At 42.4% G+C, this 18,687-nt stretch overlaps 1 protein-coding gene across 1 annotated transcript in view; it reads left to right on the top strand.

Annotated features, from left to right (window-relative positions):
• Positions 1 to 13,593, top strand: part of INF2 (inverted formin 2) — a 77,865-nt gene extending 64,272 nt beyond the window's left edge. Inside the window, exons 16-22 of the mRNA XM_081313755.1 lie at positions 604 to 674; positions 1,021 to 1,141; positions 1,571 to 1,735; positions 4,146 to 4,248; positions 5,977 to 6,129; positions 7,332 to 8,114; positions 10,970 to 13,593. Coding sequence (XP_081169881.1) covers positions 604 to 674; positions 1,021 to 1,141; positions 1,571 to 1,735; positions 4,146 to 4,248; positions 5,977 to 6,129; positions 7,332 to 8,114; positions 10,970 to 10,995 — 1,422 coding nt within the window. The 3' untranslated portion in view covers positions 10,996 to 13,593. The remainder of the gene's footprint in view (positions 1 to 603; positions 675 to 1,020; positions 1,142 to 1,570; positions 1,736 to 4,145; positions 4,249 to 5,976; positions 6,130 to 7,331; positions 8,115 to 10,969) is intronic.
• The last annotated feature ends 5,094 nt before the right edge of the window (positions 13,594 to 18,687 follow it).

Below are 18,687 nucleotides of genomic sequence, written 5' to 3'. Positions count from 1 at the left end.
CTCTGTTTTAGAATCCATCCAGCCTAGAGATGGAAGAGATTATTCTTTTCCCTTTTATCTTCCTAGTAGATATTTATGGTTGCTTTTTGAACTGGTTCTTCAATTTTCACAAAGTTTAACAAATGTATTTTGGCATAACACAGTGGCAGCATCTCCTTTCTGGAACAATCTGCCCTTGATGTATAACTGGCCAAACCCTTTTAGCCTGGATGAAGGGCATCCAATTGGTTGAGTTGCAGTATACTTTGGTCTGATCACCATTTTATTGTTCACACAAGATGCTTGGAAGTTTTTGCAACAATGCTTTAGAAATTTGTTTTTAATCCTCATTCATTGATCCAGATTCATCTATGTTTAATACTTAAGCTGAATGCAGAGAATTCAAGGTGGATTCTACCCCATTTAGTTTCATCCAACTGCAGAAACTCACATGCTTCCGGGATCGCCCATAGATGTTCGGGGATACTTAGGTAGAGAGATCACCCCTTTGGTAGATCTTTGTTTAACTAAGACTTTGGCAGGCAGCCAGTATTACTGCAGCCATCGTAAATCATACATGTGTATAATTGGAATTTTTACATTTTCTCCTTTTTTTTTGTTTAGGAAGTGGAAAAAAATCACACCGATTTGCTTCAGCTTCCCAAAGATCTTGAATGTGTTTCAAAAGCAGCTGGGTAGGGATCACTATATATTTTTATTATTGGCAAAAGTATTTTTATAGACATACTTCTTTCTTGCATTATTGTTGAAAAAATACCTAGCAAATAAATCAGGCCATCTTTAATAGGTAAGTAATTTGATGACTCATAGTTTAAAAGTGTTATTTTTAATGTTTATCATCAAAAACATGTTCATGGCAAGAGAATAGTTTGAGGCTCCATAATAATAGCCTAAAACCTTTGAAGTTGTTTTCTACACAATTAGGGTTGTACAATCCCTTGATCTCATCCACAGAATTCCCACTTTGTTCCTATGAATCAATAGATGCAGAAACAGCATGTATGGCTTGTTTCTTTTCAGAATCAATCTAGACGTGATTCATTCTGAATCCAGCTCCAACATAAAGAAATTGCTGGAACTTGAACGTAAGCTGTCATCCTCAATTGAAGAAGTGAAAGCCCAATATGGAACAGCCATTCAGGTTGGTGTAACACAACTCATCGTGCTTCCTTGGAGGATACATCCACTGTTTCCATGAAGTTAGCTACTACTACATTTGTGTCAGAAGCACCTATCAAGGCACTTCTGGGTCGAAAGGATTAGCCAGAGACATCACCGTTACCCAAGGGATGCACAAGGGTACTCCTTTCTAGTCCCTACTATTTTTACCACCAAGTTGGTACCTATTTATGTACTAGCATTTGCATGCTTTTGAACTCCTAGGTTGGCAGTTGCTGGGACAAGTTGACAGGAGCTCATTCTGTCATGAGGCTCACCCTCTAAGGTTTTGAGCTGCCAAGCTATCAACCTCTCAGTGGTCTTCAGACTCAAGTGTCCTAGCCACATGAGCCACTACAACCCCTGTGAAGTTAGTTGATCCTTTTTGAATTTCAATTTTAATGTCTTCCAGGATAGCTTAACTGCTAACAGAAAGCTGGAGGATGAGTTTGAACTCATTGAAACTAAGAGAACGGAGCTTGCCAACTATCTGTGTGAAGATCCAAACAAATTGTCTTTGGAGGAGATATTTAATATCATGAAAACCTTCCGTGATCTCTACATCAAAGCTCTAAAGGTTTGCATTTGAGACATTAAAAATAAGAATTGTTGTGAAATCTCATACTGATGCATAGCAAAAGTCTTGGGGAATCCTTAGATGGATTGTATCATTCTAGACTACTAGACCACACAGAGACACACAAAGAAACTAGAGGGCTGCAAGTACATAGCATTTTGGAATTAAATTAATGAACCATCATGGCACAGTGGTTACAATGCAGTACTTCAGGTTAACTCACTGCTCACTCCAGGAGTTCAATTCTGAATGGCTCAAGGTTGACTCAGCCTTCCATACTCCCAAGGTCAGTAAAATGGGGACCCAGATTATTGGGGGCAATATGTTGACTTTGTAAACTGCTTAGAGAGGACTGTAAAGCACTATGAAGCAATATATAAGTCTAAGTGTTATTTCTATTGCTATTTACAGCACAGGCAGTTGCAGATGTAACACTTGTCAGCATTTTCCTTGTTTGAGGGGGGAAAAATGATAAAACCCATAGCAGATTAATTGGAGTTGGCACTACTGTGCATAGTATAAAAGGAGATTTATGTCCCCCTCCCCCTCATTCCATTTCTTCCCATGTTCTACTTTTCTTCCTACATATACACAGTGCAGATGTGAACATAAACATTACACAAATAAAAGGAAGGAATTCCTAGAGTCTAAAGCTGTTCTATTTTTACTGAGCTAAATTTCCATCCCTTGCCTCATCAGAAAGTTGACATTAAAATAATACCAGGACTTTAGTTTCAGAATGATTCTTGGGGAATTAATTGCCTAACCAAAATATACACATTCCTACTTATTGAGTCTCTATTTTTTTCCATGCATTTTCCTGCAAGATTTTGAAAATTTCTAAGCACTTTGATCTGTTTGTCTGGATCTCATTTCACTGTCCCCTTTTTGTGCCCTGTTGAGTTTTAATATCTCACCTGTATTAAAGAATATATAAAATATTTTATGTTGCACTATTTCTTTCTCCTTACTTATATCTAGTTTTATGCACCGATTTTTCTTATTTCTGATTCCTTAATTAGACACCCTGGATCTTGGATTCCAAAAGACAGATAGGATATAATTTGTCTTAATGTTGATCTAATTGTGATTTGCAAATCAAAGTCATATGGCAGACTTTAGCCACAGTTTCCTTGTATAGACATTAGAAGAACCTGTGGTTTAATGAATTAGAAATTCTTTACACCTGGGCATCCAGGAAGGGAGCACTTAATACATAGTTCATTCCTGGACTTAAAAATAGCAATCTGACCTGGGCCAGTGACTCAATAAAGGGAATTTCTTGTAGCAAAGCTAAAAGAAGACATAACTTCTTTGGACTACAGGTAGTTCTTGACTTATTAACCATTCATTCACCAACCATTTGCAGTTACAATGGTGCTGAACAAAGGACTTACAACTTATGCCCAAAGTTATGGTCATTGCAGCACTACCTTGGACGGGTGATCAAGTTTCCAGTGCTTGGCAGACTGCCCACACTGATGACCAAGGACTTCAACTCCCCGCACCAGCCTATCTTCCGTCCATCTACATTCATTTGGCCCCCTACCACCCTGTGCTCTGCTACCCCAGGGGACTTCACCATCTTCTTCCATCCATTGCTAATGTGACGTATCTGGCCTGGCACCTGGGCCAGGTTGGGCTTGGTTTCAGCTGTGGTGAAAAAAAAAAGCCAAAAGCAGCCCCTGACTCATGGCACACCAAAAGGCCCCTTTGCAAAAATTTCTGGAGTGCAGTGCAAAAAAGGCTTCCTGGCACACCACAGCTCAGGGGCTGCTCTTAACTTTTTTTTTCCTGCATCCAAAGGCAATCCCTGATTGGGCCAGCAGCCAGGCTAGGCACACCTCAGCAGCAACAGGAGCAAGGAGACAACAAAGATCAGCTGAGGTGGCTCAACATAGGGTGGCAGGGGGCTTAGAGTGCAAGATGGGGAGGGCAACTGCGGCCGGGACTGGACTCAGATGAGACTGCTAGGGCCTCCTGAGGCATGAAAGCAGACCCAGATCCTGTGCAGTTTGGGGCCTTTTTCCTTCTCCACAAGGCAAGGTGCAGGGTGGCCAAGAGATGTGGGGGAGGGGAGAGAATAGGTATGTGGGGGGAATTGGAGACAGTATTTTTATCTTACTGAGGCTCAGAGCATGGCTGGATACTCACTTAATGACCCATGATTCTTGGTTGATGATGGCAATGGGACTGCTGGGATTGCCATCACTAAGGGACACAGTCATGTGACATCTTGCTTTATAATGGCATCACTTACTTGCCAAATCATATGACAAGAAGTACCTTTATAAGCAATTTCCATGCAATGGAAATTAAGTAGGACCAATGTGAAGCATTCTACTATGACAGGTGAAAATCAGGCAAAAATTTGATGTACCTTTTATATGTCTGTGTTCCCCGTATACAGGAAAACAAGGACCGAAAGGAACAAGTAGCCAAAGCTGAAAAAAGGAAGAAACAGTTGGAAGAAGAAGAAGCTAAGAGGCCAAAAGGGGAAGATGGGAAAACTAGTGAGTCATGAAAAGGTTTTTCTTTACTTAGTTCCACAAGCCTGTACCTGGCAACAAGTCCATTGAATTAAACTGAATTTACTTCTTAATGAACCTGCATGGCTAAAACATGAATAATAGTTGCAAGAATTGGGTATGTCAAGTTTAATGAAAAGAAGGACAAAGGGTAGCAAGATAGCAATCTTCCAATATCTAAGGGGATGCCACAAAGGAGAGGGGGTCAAGCAAAGCAGCTGAAAGCAGGACAGGAAGCAATGGATTAGTTTCCATCTAATCAAGGAGAGAAGCAACCTAACGAGAACTAAAGAGGAATTTCCTGACAGTTAGAAGTGAAACAACTTGCCTCCAAAGTTGTGGGTGCTCCAACACTGGAGGTTTTTAAGAAGAGATTGAACAACCATTTGTCTGAAATGTTATAGGGTTTCCTGCCTGAGCAGGGGGTTGGAGTAGAAGACCTCCAAGGTCCTTCCAACTCTGTTATTCTGTTATTTCACAGAATCAGTGGGAGAAAGTATTTAATCTCAAGTACTGATATCAGTGTGGTTTTGGCCAGATATCAGTTAGCCTAGAGCAGGGATGTCAAACTTGCAACGTCGCGTGGCGTGGCGTGGCGTGGCATGGCGTATCGCGACTTTTTTTGCCATTGCCAGCAGTGAGGTGGGTGCGGTTTTGCTATGATGCATCCGGCCCTCGGGCTGGCAGTTTGACACCCCTGGCCTAGAGTAAGCCCCAGTGAATTTATTAGAGGGTACTTCTGTCAGTCAGTATGCTGTGGCATTTACAATACTGGAGTGCTTTAGGAAGACCTAAATTCAAAGCCATCCTTAGGCTTTGAGTGAGGTTCAGTCTCTTAGTCAGCCGATTTCATAATAGATTTTTTAGAGGGAGGAAAAAAAGGAGGAAGTAATGCTATGCATATCATCTTGAATACTAGGCAAATTGTAATGCCAGAACAACAATCAGAATATGTATGTGTACAAATGTATCTGTGTAAAATGGATGGATGATAAATGGATAGATAGACACAGATAGAACTATATATACACACAAGATACAAACACACACAAAGAAACTGAAAACAGTTGTTTTATTACTATTCTTGTGCAAATACTATCTAAACCTATAATACAATACAGTAATGTGTATAGTCTTAATGCAAGAGAAAAATAATCAATTTATATGATAATTTGCTACAGTGAAGCATAATACAGTGAGTAAGGAAATAAAGTTAAGCATCCCAGGTAATTACTCTCAAAACAACCTGAACTCTAGTTGCTTGTTCTGTTGTACTCAAGTTTCAGTGAGAACTACTAGAAGCTATCTAAGTGCGCAGTTCTGCTCCCTCTCTCCCAGTTATCAGGACTTTCACATTATGGACAGAGATAGTGCTAATACCTGGGATATTTTTGTAATTCTTCCACACAGCCAGAAAATAAAACACTAATTAAAAAGAAAGACCCTGGTTGGATGAGGTTGTTTGCATAAATGTGATTAATTGGTGCAGTGCTAGAAACTGCAAGGATAAGCGCTCATCAGAGGAAAAGCATTTGGATTGTTCTTTTTTTCCCCCAGGTTCCAAAACACAATTTTTTGGTTAAGTTGATTTGCATGTGCAACTACAGCTCAATGGGATCCTAAATAAAATGCAGTGAAATGTAGGGACTCCAGTCCGTCCACACTCTCAGTCTGATTGACCAACTCCTTTTTTTCTCCAAATTACAAATCAAGTTAAGAAAGGAGCTGTGAAGCAAGAAGAGGTGTGTGTTATCGATGCTTTGCTGGCTGACATAAGGAAGGGGTTCCAGCTACGAAAAACAACCAGGAACAAAAATGGCACAGACACTCCCATGAAAACCACACCTCAGAGAGGAAAAGTGATTGGTAAGAACAGGCAGTCAGAAAATCTCATGAGATTCTTTTTTTCCCTTGTTTAACCTACAAAAGTCCAGCTTCTTTCCATCTGTTTCCATTGATGGCCAGTTTGCTTCCCGGCCCAGCTCAAGGGGCTGGTTTTACCTTTAAGACTGTTTATAGTATGGGCTATCTGAGGGACCACCTATCCCCCATTACATTGTCCTGCCCCATTAGACGATGTGGCAGCGAAGGCAAGTTACAGGTACCATCAACTAGGAATCTTTATTTGGTGGGTCCCAGAACATATGCGTTCTCTGCTGTCATACCTGCTTTATGGAACATTCTTCTACCTGAAATTAGAGTAGCTCCACCCCTTTCCATATGCCAAAAATATTCCTATGTCATGAAGCCTGGGTCTCCCTGGCAACTGTAGAATTGCTCAGGGGGGCATTTTACTGTTCTATGTATTTTTTACATTTATAATATTTATTAATATGGTTCTTTATATTTTACATTTTTATTTTTTATTTATCTAATTGTTTCTGCACTGTGCATGCATGGATTTATTTATATCCCATCTTAATTATTTTTACAAATAACTCAAGGTGATGCTTAATGCTCATTTTTCCTCCTTCTATTATCCCCCAAAACAACAACTCTATCTGGTGAGTTGGGCTGAGAAACAGTGACAGGCCCAAAGGCACCTAGCTAACTTTCATGCTTAAGGGAACTAGAATTCTCAGTCTCCTGGTGCCTGGCCCAAAGTCACCCAGTCAGCTTTCATGCTTAAGGGAAAACTGGAACTCACTGTCTCCTAGGTTCTAGACTGGTGCTTTAACTATTACAGTATTTTAATATAATACAGGCCCCAAACACCACCTTTTGTTTTAGGGCTCTAAGTAAACACAATTGATTACATATGTAGGGCTTATATGTGAAGCTAAATGTGACCCTGTCTTTTTTATGGGGGAGGCTCTTTTTATCATTGTGCACTGCAGAGGCAGAGAAGTTAGCATGAGAAGACAGGAGAAAACACAGCTCAGAAAAGAAGAATAAAAGTAATCTCTAGAACTGAGATTATAGCAATTCCCACATTATCACTATTTTCTCCCTATTCTTTTGTTTTGTTTTTGATGGGCAAGATGGGATGATTCGGAGGCAACCTTTTTCAGTCTAAGCTACAACTATTTGCATTTGATTTCATTCTTATTTGTATTATTAATTTTCAGACCAAAGCGTTCAGGATGTGAAAGACCCAAAACAGGAAGATGATTCAAGTACGCAAAATAATTTCCAGGACCAAGTAGAAAATGCAAAGCCTTCAGAAGAGGCTACCACAAATGAGAAATCTGAGACGGTTTCTGACTCACTGGATTTACAGAAACCTCCTGATGCCATTGGAAATGGTATCTCTTCTCCAGCCCAGCCAGATCCCGAAAAGGCTTCCTTACATTCCTTTGTTTTGGAGAAGAATAGAGAAGCCCCAAGTGGAACAAATTTGCAAGAAGCAAATGACTCCTGTTCCTTTCAGGATGCCAGTCGCCATGATTTAGTGTTGTCTCAGTCCACTTCTTTTGTAAAGGTTACAAGTGGTAACTCGGGACATTCAACCAGCCTGAAGATTAAAGCTGGCGAGGTTGACTCAGGGGACCTAGCTAGTAGAACTGAACCTGATGGCTCAAGGAACCATTTAAATTCAAATGACCAGGTAAATAGTTTTTATAGAAATGATGACACAGAAGAAAAAATACCTGGAAACACCAAACAGCTCACAACCTCTCAAGGACTGGCCCTTGAAACTTTGGCACTGCCAGAAGTATGTAAAGCCAATGAAGACCTTTCCTCAGACTCCATATTAGACACGTCTCAGGATAAATCCTTCTCAGAAGAACCCGTAACTGATTCTTCATATTCAGCAACAGTACCTTCAGAGCAAGCCCAAGCTGAAAAAGATGGCCAAAGAAGTTCATCAAAGCGCAAGAAGAAAAAGAGGCACAGCAAGGGCCATTCAAGTAAGGCATTTTCATTGCGGCCTTTGAACATTAGGGCCAAATCAAAATGACCTCTTTAACCTGTATCCTTCCAGATATTTTCACCTACAACTCCCATCAAATTGAGTTAGCATGCCCAATAGGTAGGACTGATGGCAGACATAATCCAAATTATATGGAAGGATCCAGATTTGGAAAGGTCAATTTCACAGATAGACTGTTTAATTTATTAAATGATCAACTGATTATTTGGGGTGGAGTGCATTATGTTAAAGCAAGTATTTACAAAAATGTAGATGACAAGGATCGTTTTTATAAAAATGTTCCCTACTATTTTGCACCCCAAGTGGAATGCCTCTGTTATAGCACCTGGTGCACATAATGATTTTGTTTCAAAGCTATTGTTTTGTTTACATGCCATTAATCTAGTGCGGCAACCTCCCAACCTTTTGGGCACCAGGGACCAGTCCTGTGGAGAGAGGTTTCTCTGTGGACCAGCGGGTGTGTGGTTTCGTGTGCTGCCTGCATCCCATGGATGGGGCTTCGCTTGTTTGCATGGCCCAGTTTCTGGCACACTGCGGACTGGTGCTGGTCCACGGACTAGGGTTGGGAACCCCTGATCTAAAGAGCCCCTTGTTTCCTTGCCCACTGACTGTTATCCCATGACTGTGTTTTTACAGTGGATTTTGCTAATATCTTGTGGCTACATTTAGTGTCTTCTCTTTTATTTGAAAGCAGTGGTTGACACTGATTTAAAAGCGATGGTTGATACTGGAGATAAAAAAACAAAAAGAGTTTGTGAAATACAGTGAGGTATGTAAACCGCCAGGGATGCTGCTGTATGTGACTAACCATTGCGTTGGGATCTTACACACCTAATGAAATTGTTGATCATCACTACATAAAGCTATGCTTCTTGTAGCTAATTATGTCTACTATGTTATTTATTTTTTTAATACAGTGCTTTTTATTTTGGGTGATTTGCTATCTGAGCTCAATTTCTGTACTACTGGAATCACCAGCAAGACTTCAGGCTTTGGGTCTTTTGTGTCAGCCAAACATTGTTTACTTGGAGGAAAGCATTGTCTCTTGTTAAGTTGTTTAATGTTGTTAGACATGTTGGAGTAATAGCAAACATTCTTCTTTTTGTCTGATCCTCATTTTCCATTCTCTGAAATTCTATAAAAATGCAATTTCAGGTATGGTCATCTTCACTACAGAATCAGAATAAGGCTGGTAAAGGGCTTTGAAAAAAGATCCCAGTCCTAATACAGTCATTCAGTCCCATTGTCTTTGTTGAACATTGTTGAAGATGGCTTTGATGTTGTAGAATATTTACTGATGATTCTGCACTACTGTAAAATATTAATCCAGTGGTCCTTAGAAAATGGCTATAGGATTTTGCAGATCTCCCTCCCCATGGATGGAAGGAAGGGGTCAGTCTTGCAAGTTACATCCTAGCAACACAAAAATATCTTTTATAGGATCTGGATCATGTTCTTAGTATCCTAAAAATTCTTAATTATTCCTCAGATTCAGCTTCCATTTGTTTTCCGACAAGAATTTGGCCATTCCTGCAATTGCATTATTCTCCTTTGTCTTCTGATTGCAAGCAGCCATAACATAAACCAATCAAATGACATGTGACATTCAAATGCTTTACTATGTAATCAACATGCTTGTTTTACCAATTCAACTATTTTTGTTCTTACAGTGTATTATCAGAAATGAAGTTATGTGGAACATTTTTCAGTGATGATTCCAACAACTGTCCATTATTTTCAGCCAGGGACTAGGCCTCGTCTTTCCCACACTCAGCAACAATCTATTCAGATGTTTTCATTTCCAATACTTCTCTCTCCACAAAAGTATCTTCTAATAAAAGTATTTAGAACTATACAGTATTCAGTATTGCAGGGGACACCTTTACCTCTTTAACTTTATAGAGCAAGGGTGTCAAATTGCTGCCCACGGGCCGGACACATCATCCAGAAGCTGCACCCACCCCATTGCTGGCAATGGCAAAACTCTCCCGATATGTTGCACGACATCACGTGACGTCACAAGTTTGACATGTCTGTTATAGAGGAAGCACCAAATACATGTGGAGATCCTGGATGATCTAACAACTGTATTTACTATGATCACACAGCCAACTCAAAGGGTTGACTATAGAGTAAGCAATGTCTAGTGTGTCCATGTGTCTGAGCATCAATAGGTACTTCTTCTGAACTGCAGTCAGGCCTTTAATTGATCAACCAACTGCAATCAACTTCTTTAATTGATCAAATTTTATCTAGGTGAACAAGGATCAAGAAACTGAAATAAAAATTGTCTGGAAGTGTTTATAAAATGCTAAATAGTAAGATGGATGTGAACCTGTGTTGCCAAACATGCAGGAGTTTGTTCCAAAGACATAAGAGATGCTCAGCATGGCTAGATTGAAACCCCTTAAATTCTTCATTCCTACCTCTGTCAGCAGCACATTCATTTGGAATCAAAGCTCAAAATTAAATCTCCTCACTTTTCATTATTATTTTCAGTTTGGACATTTTGGGACCATTATAATTCTTAGTTGATGAGCCCAGAGAATGGTCTAGAGCAGGGGTAGGCAACCTCGGCTCTTTTATGACTCATGGACTTCAACTTCCAGAATTCCTGAGTCAGCTGACTCAGGAATTCTGGGAGTTGAAGTCCATGAGTCATAAAAGAGCCAAGGTTGCCTACCCCTGGTCTAGAGACACACAATGCACACATAGTATTAAAGCTAAACACATTGCAGTTTGAATGGAATCTATAGAATCTATGCAAAATGGCTGAATGAATGATGTATTCTCAAAGTGGCACTAAAAATGGACTTTTGCTTTCCTCTGCAGGTGGTCCAGCACGACAGAAAAAATAAAAACATGCTATTCAGTGGCATCAGCTATTGAAAGAAGCCATAGTAATAGGGTGCAGCTAAATTTTGTCTGGAGATACTTGATAGGGAGTAATTAATACTCAAATATATGATATAACCAGACTTAAAAGCACCCTCAACCTGTGCCTTACACAAAATTCTTATCCCAAAATAATTTTCTGCTACTTTGGGGCCATGGAGTCAACTCCCAATGGATAAAATTCTTCAACATAAAGTGAAGGAGATATGATCTAAGACGGAGCTGGAACAAGTTGAAACTAACACAGTCATCTTTTGAATTTAACACTGAAAATATTTAAAGTTTTATGGCACCAAACTCATCTTTAGATAATGTGTCAGTTCAGGAAATAGGATCCACCAAGGCCTGATTTTGCAAAGATCTGAGTTGGAATTAACATCCTTCAATTTGATTGCGCTATACTTTATACCAGGTTGAAGCAAACAATTTTTGTGATACTATCAGATACATATCACATTCCTGTTTTTACACAAGACTTGCTACTCCAAGGATTAGACAAAAATGAGATTTGTCTTGAAAGAAAATTAGAAAATATCCTGATACCACCCATGTAGTTGACAGCCACCTAGTGGCAAATGTATGCAATTACTGTCCATATGAATTGGTCTATGTATTTACCCTATCCTCTTTCTAACTACAAGCACTGAAACACTTCTTCCTCCCAAAGTAATACTATTAATGCAATCCATTTACATTTTTTGTGTTGGTGGTAGTAAATATGTTTGAGGTTAGGGATATCTTTTTGTTGTTGCCTATGTATAACATTAATGGAAATATTTTAGCATTAATATTGGGAATGTGATTCCCTTTTATCATAAAAACTGAAGTAATTTTTCGTAGTTTATAAATACTATTGAGAGAATTGCAGATTTGTAAATAGCTGTTCCATTTTGTATATTCACTTATATGAGACTGAAGGTGTAGAAATTACTTTATAAGCTACATTTAGCAATTATAATTTGGAAAGAAGATATTGACTGAGAGATACAGTATCCTGCTGAAATAAAACTAATGCTGTGTTATAGTGGGCTTTGCAAAGCTAAATTCGATTTCCTCTCCAGATCTGTTGGGACAGTCGTCCCAAATATCCAGGAAGCATGCCTTCTCAGGGTCTAAACATGAAAGGTTTTGCCTATGTTGCCTAGAATAATGGGGAATTACCGGTAGTCACAAGTCTAGAAAATATCAGGTTTAAAAAAAGCAAGCATGGGTATTTAAAACAAGAAGTTAACTTTGCCCAAGTTTTAGTTTATCACAGAATTTGAACAGAACCCAAGAATGTAATTGAGCCAGGTGCCTTCACAGCAGTGTTTTGCAGCCTTGGCATCTTTAAGCTATGTTGCTGGGGAATTCTGAGAGTTGGTCCACACTGCTTAAAATTAATAAGATGGAGAAAAAGTGCTCCAGATATATTGCCCTACAACACCTGTAATAGTACGAAGCACAGTGGTTCAGTGTCTTAATGATGCTGGAGATGGTTTCAGCTCCAGGCGTTCGAGCCCAAGCACTGCGTGGCAGGGTGAGCTCCTGTCACTCGCCTCAGTTCTGTCCACCTATCAGTTCGAAAGCATATTCTATGCAAGTAGATAGATAGGTACCACTTCTGTGGGAAATGTGCTGTTGCTGTGCAGGAGTCAGATTCCTGATGGTTCTAACCTTTCCAGTTGCGGCGCCCATTTGTGAGGCAGCTCTGGGAAGAGAGTGGGGCCTTGGATGATGCTGCACGAAGAGCCACTCATCTTTCTCTCTCGTGCAAAGCGAGCTCACCCTCCTATGGTGATTTTGAGAAGCACACAAGTGTGTCCTATAATAGGGCTGGTACCTTGGCAAGCCAAACTACTACTATGCAATAGTATTGTGGTCTCCTGGCTACTGTAACAATGCCATACACTAATAATAATAATAACCTGTAATAGTATATAGCACAGTGGTTCTCAACCTGTGGTCCACGGACCCCTGAAATTCTGTGATGTCATCAAAGGGGTTCCGTGAAGGCTTGAAGAAATGTTATGATTTACATTTTGAGTTAAGTCTTGGTGGTCTGTGGTCAGAAAAGATATTTAAAGGGGTCTGTAGTGAAGAAAAGGTTGAGAACCACTGGTATAGTACATCTAGAGGGCATCAAGTTGAGGGAGGTTGCTGCAATTTTTGGAGGTGATTATGGGAGCAGTTTGTGAACACTGGATACTACCTTCCTCCAATCATGTGAAATTACATAATAGAGCATGTCCTATTTTCACCATACGTGGAAGCAGTGAGCAGTGTCACAAGGTGATAAATAAAGGACACTGGGCTCCTATAGTTGAATCTTCTTACTTCTGCATGCTGATGTCGTTATCAAATTTTCCATTTTTTTAACAGAATTGTTTTTCCCACCAACCCAAGTCAACAATAGTAGGTATTTGTCATCAGTTTGCTACAATTAAATCTACAGTAAGATTATGAATGAGTCTTCTGATGGTTCTACAGCATAACATCTCCAAGTTTGTGTTTATGTTTATGTGTGTATTTACTTAGGTCACATACACTTGGCACAATAAACTTGCTTTCATTTAACAAGGTTACAACATTGCTTTTTATTATTTCATTGTGTTATAAGTGCTGAAATATGCAAATCAAATGTTCAGATTGTGTCCCCCAAGTTTGTAAGCCTGCCTGAAAACTTCTGTTTCTAAATATACTCCATTGCCAGATTCATTGCATTAATCCAGGGACCAGGAGTCTTTTAAAGTAATGTACATTCCTGCCCTGTATAAAAAATATACAGGGCAGGAATTTATTAAAATTCACCAAATCTAAAATTTAGGATCTCACCCATAAGATCTTAACCTCCCATAAAAATACTTTGTGCAAGATTCCTTGATGCAGTTGTGATGGTCATAACAGCTTTTAGTTATTTTAATCGTTAACATTTATTTTTATTGAATTATTATGTTCAATAGTATTAATCAGGTACTATTGCACTGAACCATAATCTGGTTTGTGTGATTTTTGCTTAGGGTAATTGGAGTCATTTTATTCTGCAAGTCATACAGCATATCATGTAAGTGAAGCCCCAGTATTTTCTACAAGAAATTATAGTTTAAAGATGATCTGCATTAGCACAATGTACAAAGCCTTATTTGGCCTATATCACTTATTATTATAAAATTACTAATTTAGCTTCCCAGCAGCAGGATTACTCAATCCAAAGAGTATGAATCTGCAACATGAAATGATATAGTCCAAGTATAAGTTGATTCTAAGGGCTTTCATTGCAACTGTCTTTTCTACAAAGCTAAGCTCTCCTTCAAGTGGCACCTGAATCCTATTGACTTCATGGGCATGCCAAGGTCTTTGCAATAATATATACATGTTTTACCATTACTGCAACCTCACTGGAAACCAAATCAAAGATCTCACTACAGCCCAAGTACTAGGGATCAGTCCCTTTTATCTCTGTCAAAACAGGGATGTGGCATCTCAGTTGACTCTGAAAGCATGAACACAAAGGGGAAGAATAAAGAAAATGCCTTATTTTGAGAAACCCCTTCTGTGTTTTTATTCCAAATACCAACATTCCTAAAAAGCATTGGTTTTGAATAACCAACAATCCAAAAGATAGGCTCAAGATACAAAAGGATCTTGACAGACATGAACCCTGGGCCCTATCTAACAAAGTGAAAAAAGTAAGGTTCTACACTTAGGCAAGAAAAACCAATGCACAGGTATAGATTTTTTTTAATTTATTTAATTAATTAATTTTTTATACCGCCCTATTCCCGAAGGACTCAGGGTGGTTTACAGGGCAACATAAAATACAATATAAAAATAGTATAAAATTAAAATAGATTAAATTAATTAAGCCCAACAATTAAAACAATATTAAAAGCTAAAACCCCTTCAGTCCAGGCCTGATAGATCAAAAAACCAAGTTTTCAGGTCCCGGCGAAATGAACACAGATCGGGGGCGGTCCGAAGTTCCACCAAAGGGCAGGCGCGCCCACAGAGAATGCCCTCCCCCTGGGGATCACCCGCCGGCACTCCTTAACCGACGGCACCCTGAGAAGGCCCTCCCTGTGGGAGCGCACAGGACGATGGGAAGTTGATGCCAGCAGCAGGTGTTCCCTTAGATAATCCAGACCCAAGCCATTTAGAGCTTTATAGGTCATTACCAGCACCTTGAATCTCACCCGGAGGGCAACTGGAAGCCAATGCAGCTCACGGAGAAGAGGTGTTACACGGGAGTATCGGGAAACTCCCATAACAACTCGCACGGCTGCATTCTGCACCAGTTGAAGCCTCTGAGTGGTCCTCAAGGGCAGCCCCATGTAGAGAGCGTTGCAGTAGTCTAGCCGGGAGGTCATGAGCGCATGGGTGACTGTGCATAGGGCATCTTGGTCCAGATAGGGCCGCAACTGGCACACCAGACGAAGCTGGGCAAAAGCCCCCCTGGTCACAGCTCCTATATGGTCTTCGAAATTGAGCCGTGAATCCAAGAGGACGCCCAAGTTGCGAGCCCTATCGATGGGGGGTAACACCTCACCCCCCATCATTAGTGATGGAACAACCTGGTTAACCCGAGATGCCGGTATGCACAGCCACTCAGTCTTGGCAGAATTGAGACGAAGCCTGTTTCTCCCCATCCAAACCCGGACTGCCTCCAGGCAACAAGACATCACGTCGAGTGCATCACTGGGTTGGTTCGGGGTGGAAATAAAAAGTTGGGTATCATCAGCGTACTGATGATACCCCACCCCGAAACCATGAATGAGCTCGCCCAGCGGTTTCATGCAGATGTTGAACAGGAGGGGAGAGAGGACCGACCTGAGGGACTCCACAAACGAGAGATCTCGGGGCGGACCTCTGCCCTCCTGTCAACACCGACTGTGAGCGGCCCAGGAGGTAGGAGGAGAACCACCGCAAAACAGTGCCTCCCACTCCCAACCCCCTGAGATGCCGCAGTAGGATATCATAGTTGGTGGTATCAAAAGCCACTGAGAGATCTAAAAGGACTAGGACATAGGAACATCCCCTGTCCCGAGCCCGCCAGACATCATTCACCAGTGCGACCAATGCCGTCTCCGTGCTGTACCCGGGCCTGAAACCCGATTGGTACGGGTCAAGGTAATCAGTTTCCTCCAGGAACAGAGGAAGCTGATGCGCCACCACACTCTCAACAACCTTCGCCAAAAAGCGGAGGTTGGAGACCAGACAGTAGTTATTTAAAACAGCCGGGTCCAAGGCAGGCTTCTTGAGGAGGGGTCTCACCACCGCCTCCTTCAAGGCGGCAGGGAAGATACCCTCCTTCAAGGAAGCAGATATTACTGCCTGGAACTAGCCTCGTGTCTCCTCCCGAGCCGCATAAACCAGCCAGGAGGGGCACGGGTCCAGTAAACAAGTGGTGGAGCTCAGCCTTCTCATGATCCTGTCCACATCATTGGGGGAAACAGGATCGAACTAAGTCCAGATAACATGCTCAAGATCACTTGATTCCTCCATGCCTGACTTTGCCCAGTCAGAGTCCAAACCGGTCCGGATCTGAGCAATTTTGTCCCCCAGATGATGACTAAACTCCTCAGCCCGTCCCTGTAAGGGATCCTCCCTCATCTCCCGATTAAGAAGAGAGCGAGTCACCCTAAACAGGGCGGGTGGGCGATTATCTGTGGACGCGATGAGGGCAGCGAAGTAATTAGACTTCGCCGTCCTCATCGCAGCGAGATAAGACCTTGTAAAGGCTCTTAGTCGCAATTGGTCAGATTCAGACCGGGTGGACCTCCAACCGCTCTCTAGACCCCGTCTCCGATGCTTCATCTCCTGGAGCTCCACAGAAAACCATGGGGCCCAACGGGATCTGTGCCGGGTCTGGGGTCACAAGGGTACAACACGGTCAAGTGCCTCGGTGGCTGCCCTTTCCCAGGCATCCACCAAGGCATCGACCGGGCTGTGAGTGAGGGAGCTAGGTAAGGACCCAAGCACCATCTGGAACCATTCTGGGTCCATTAGCCCCTGGGACGGAACCACATGGTTGGTTCCACAGCCCAGCGGTGGGGGGTGGCACAGCGGAAGACCAGCTGCAGGAGATAATGATTGGACCATGACAGGGGGACAATAGTTGGCAAGCCCCCTCCCAGATCATCCAACCATTGACCAGATAGAAAAATCAGGTCAAGAGTGTGACCCGCCCCATGAGTCGGGCCCTGAATTATTTGGGTCAGGTCCATGGCCGTCATGGAAGCCATGAACTCCTGAGCTAACTCTGACGACTCTTCCAGGGAAGGCAGGTTGAAGTCGCCCAGAACTATAAGTCTGGGAAACTCCGTCAACCCTGAGAGGGTGTCGAGCAGCTCAGGCAGGGCCATTGCTACACAGCTGGGTGCCAGGTATGTTAGCAAAAGGCCCAACTGAGCCCGAGGGCCACATCTACTGTAATGCTACTACTGTAATGCTGTACTACTGTAATGCTCTCTACATGGGGCTTCCCTTGAAGACCACTCGGAGGCTCCAACTGGTACAGAATGCGGCCGCGAGAGTTGTCTTGGGAGTTTCCCGGTGCTCCCATGTTACACCTTTGCTCCGCGAGCTGCATTGGTTACCAGTTGTCTTTCGGGTGAGGTTCAAGGTGTTGGTTACGATCTTTAAGTCCCTACATGGCATGGGTCCGGGATACCTCAGGGACCACCTGCTGCCGGCATCGATTCCCCTCCGCCCTGTGCGTTCCCACAGAGAGGGCCTCCTCAGGGTGCCGCCAGTCAGGGAATGCCGACTGGTGGCCCCCAGGGGGAGGGCCTTCTCTGTGGGCGCTCCGGCATTATGGAATCAACTGCCGGTGGAGCTCCGGATGGCACCAGACCTCCGAACTTTCCGTCGGGGCCTGAAGACCCACCTGTTTGAAATAGCTGGTCTGGCCTGATGGGGGATTATGGGTTTTTAATTGTTTTTTAAATTTGTATTACTGTTTTAATTGGGCATGGGTTTAATCCTTTTTAAATTTTTGTATTGTCTTTTTTATATATGCCCTGTGAACCGCCCTGAGTCCCTACCAAGGAGAAGGGCGGTATATAAATCAAATAAACTATAACTATAACTATAACTATCTCATGAGAAGGGACTCACTCCCGCCTATCTGGACAACAGTGGTCTCCCGCGGACATAAGGTCTCCCGTATAACCACCACCACCCCACCGCCCCTGCCCTGAGCCCAAGGCTGGTGTAGCACACAGAAACCCGGAGGGCACAGTTCAACCAGAGGGACACCGCCCTCTGGGCACAACCAGGTCTCCGTAATGCATGCCAGATCCTCATGTTCCTCCTCGATCAATTCCTGGATGAGGGGAGCCTTGTTCACAACGGATCTGCAATTAAAATACACCAGTCTGAGCTCAGGGTCCTGGTCCCCCTCACCCCCAGACAAAAGGGTACTAACCGGAGGGTCGGAACACGCCACCGCTCGAAGACAGCGGGGGCGTGGTCCCAGATATTGATACGGCCCTCCGTGTAACCGCCTGCTGCCATTCCCAATCATCGTGGGGATTTGGAACCCCACCCCGGTACCAGCGGAACCAAAGGGCCATGCCCCCAACCCTATCTCACCGGGAACTATTGTAGGCCCAGACTGATCACCGGTTGATGAAAAACACCCCAATTCCCTCCCCTCCCTCCCATTCCCCCTCCTC

Source organism: Vipera berus (genome assembly GCF_964194415.1).
Source record: "Vipera berus genome assembly, chromosome: 1".
NCBI classification, from domain to species: Eukaryota; Metazoa; Chordata; class Lepidosauria; order Squamata; family Viperidae; genus Vipera; species Vipera berus.
This window is presented reverse-complemented; position numbering and strand designations above follow the sequence as displayed.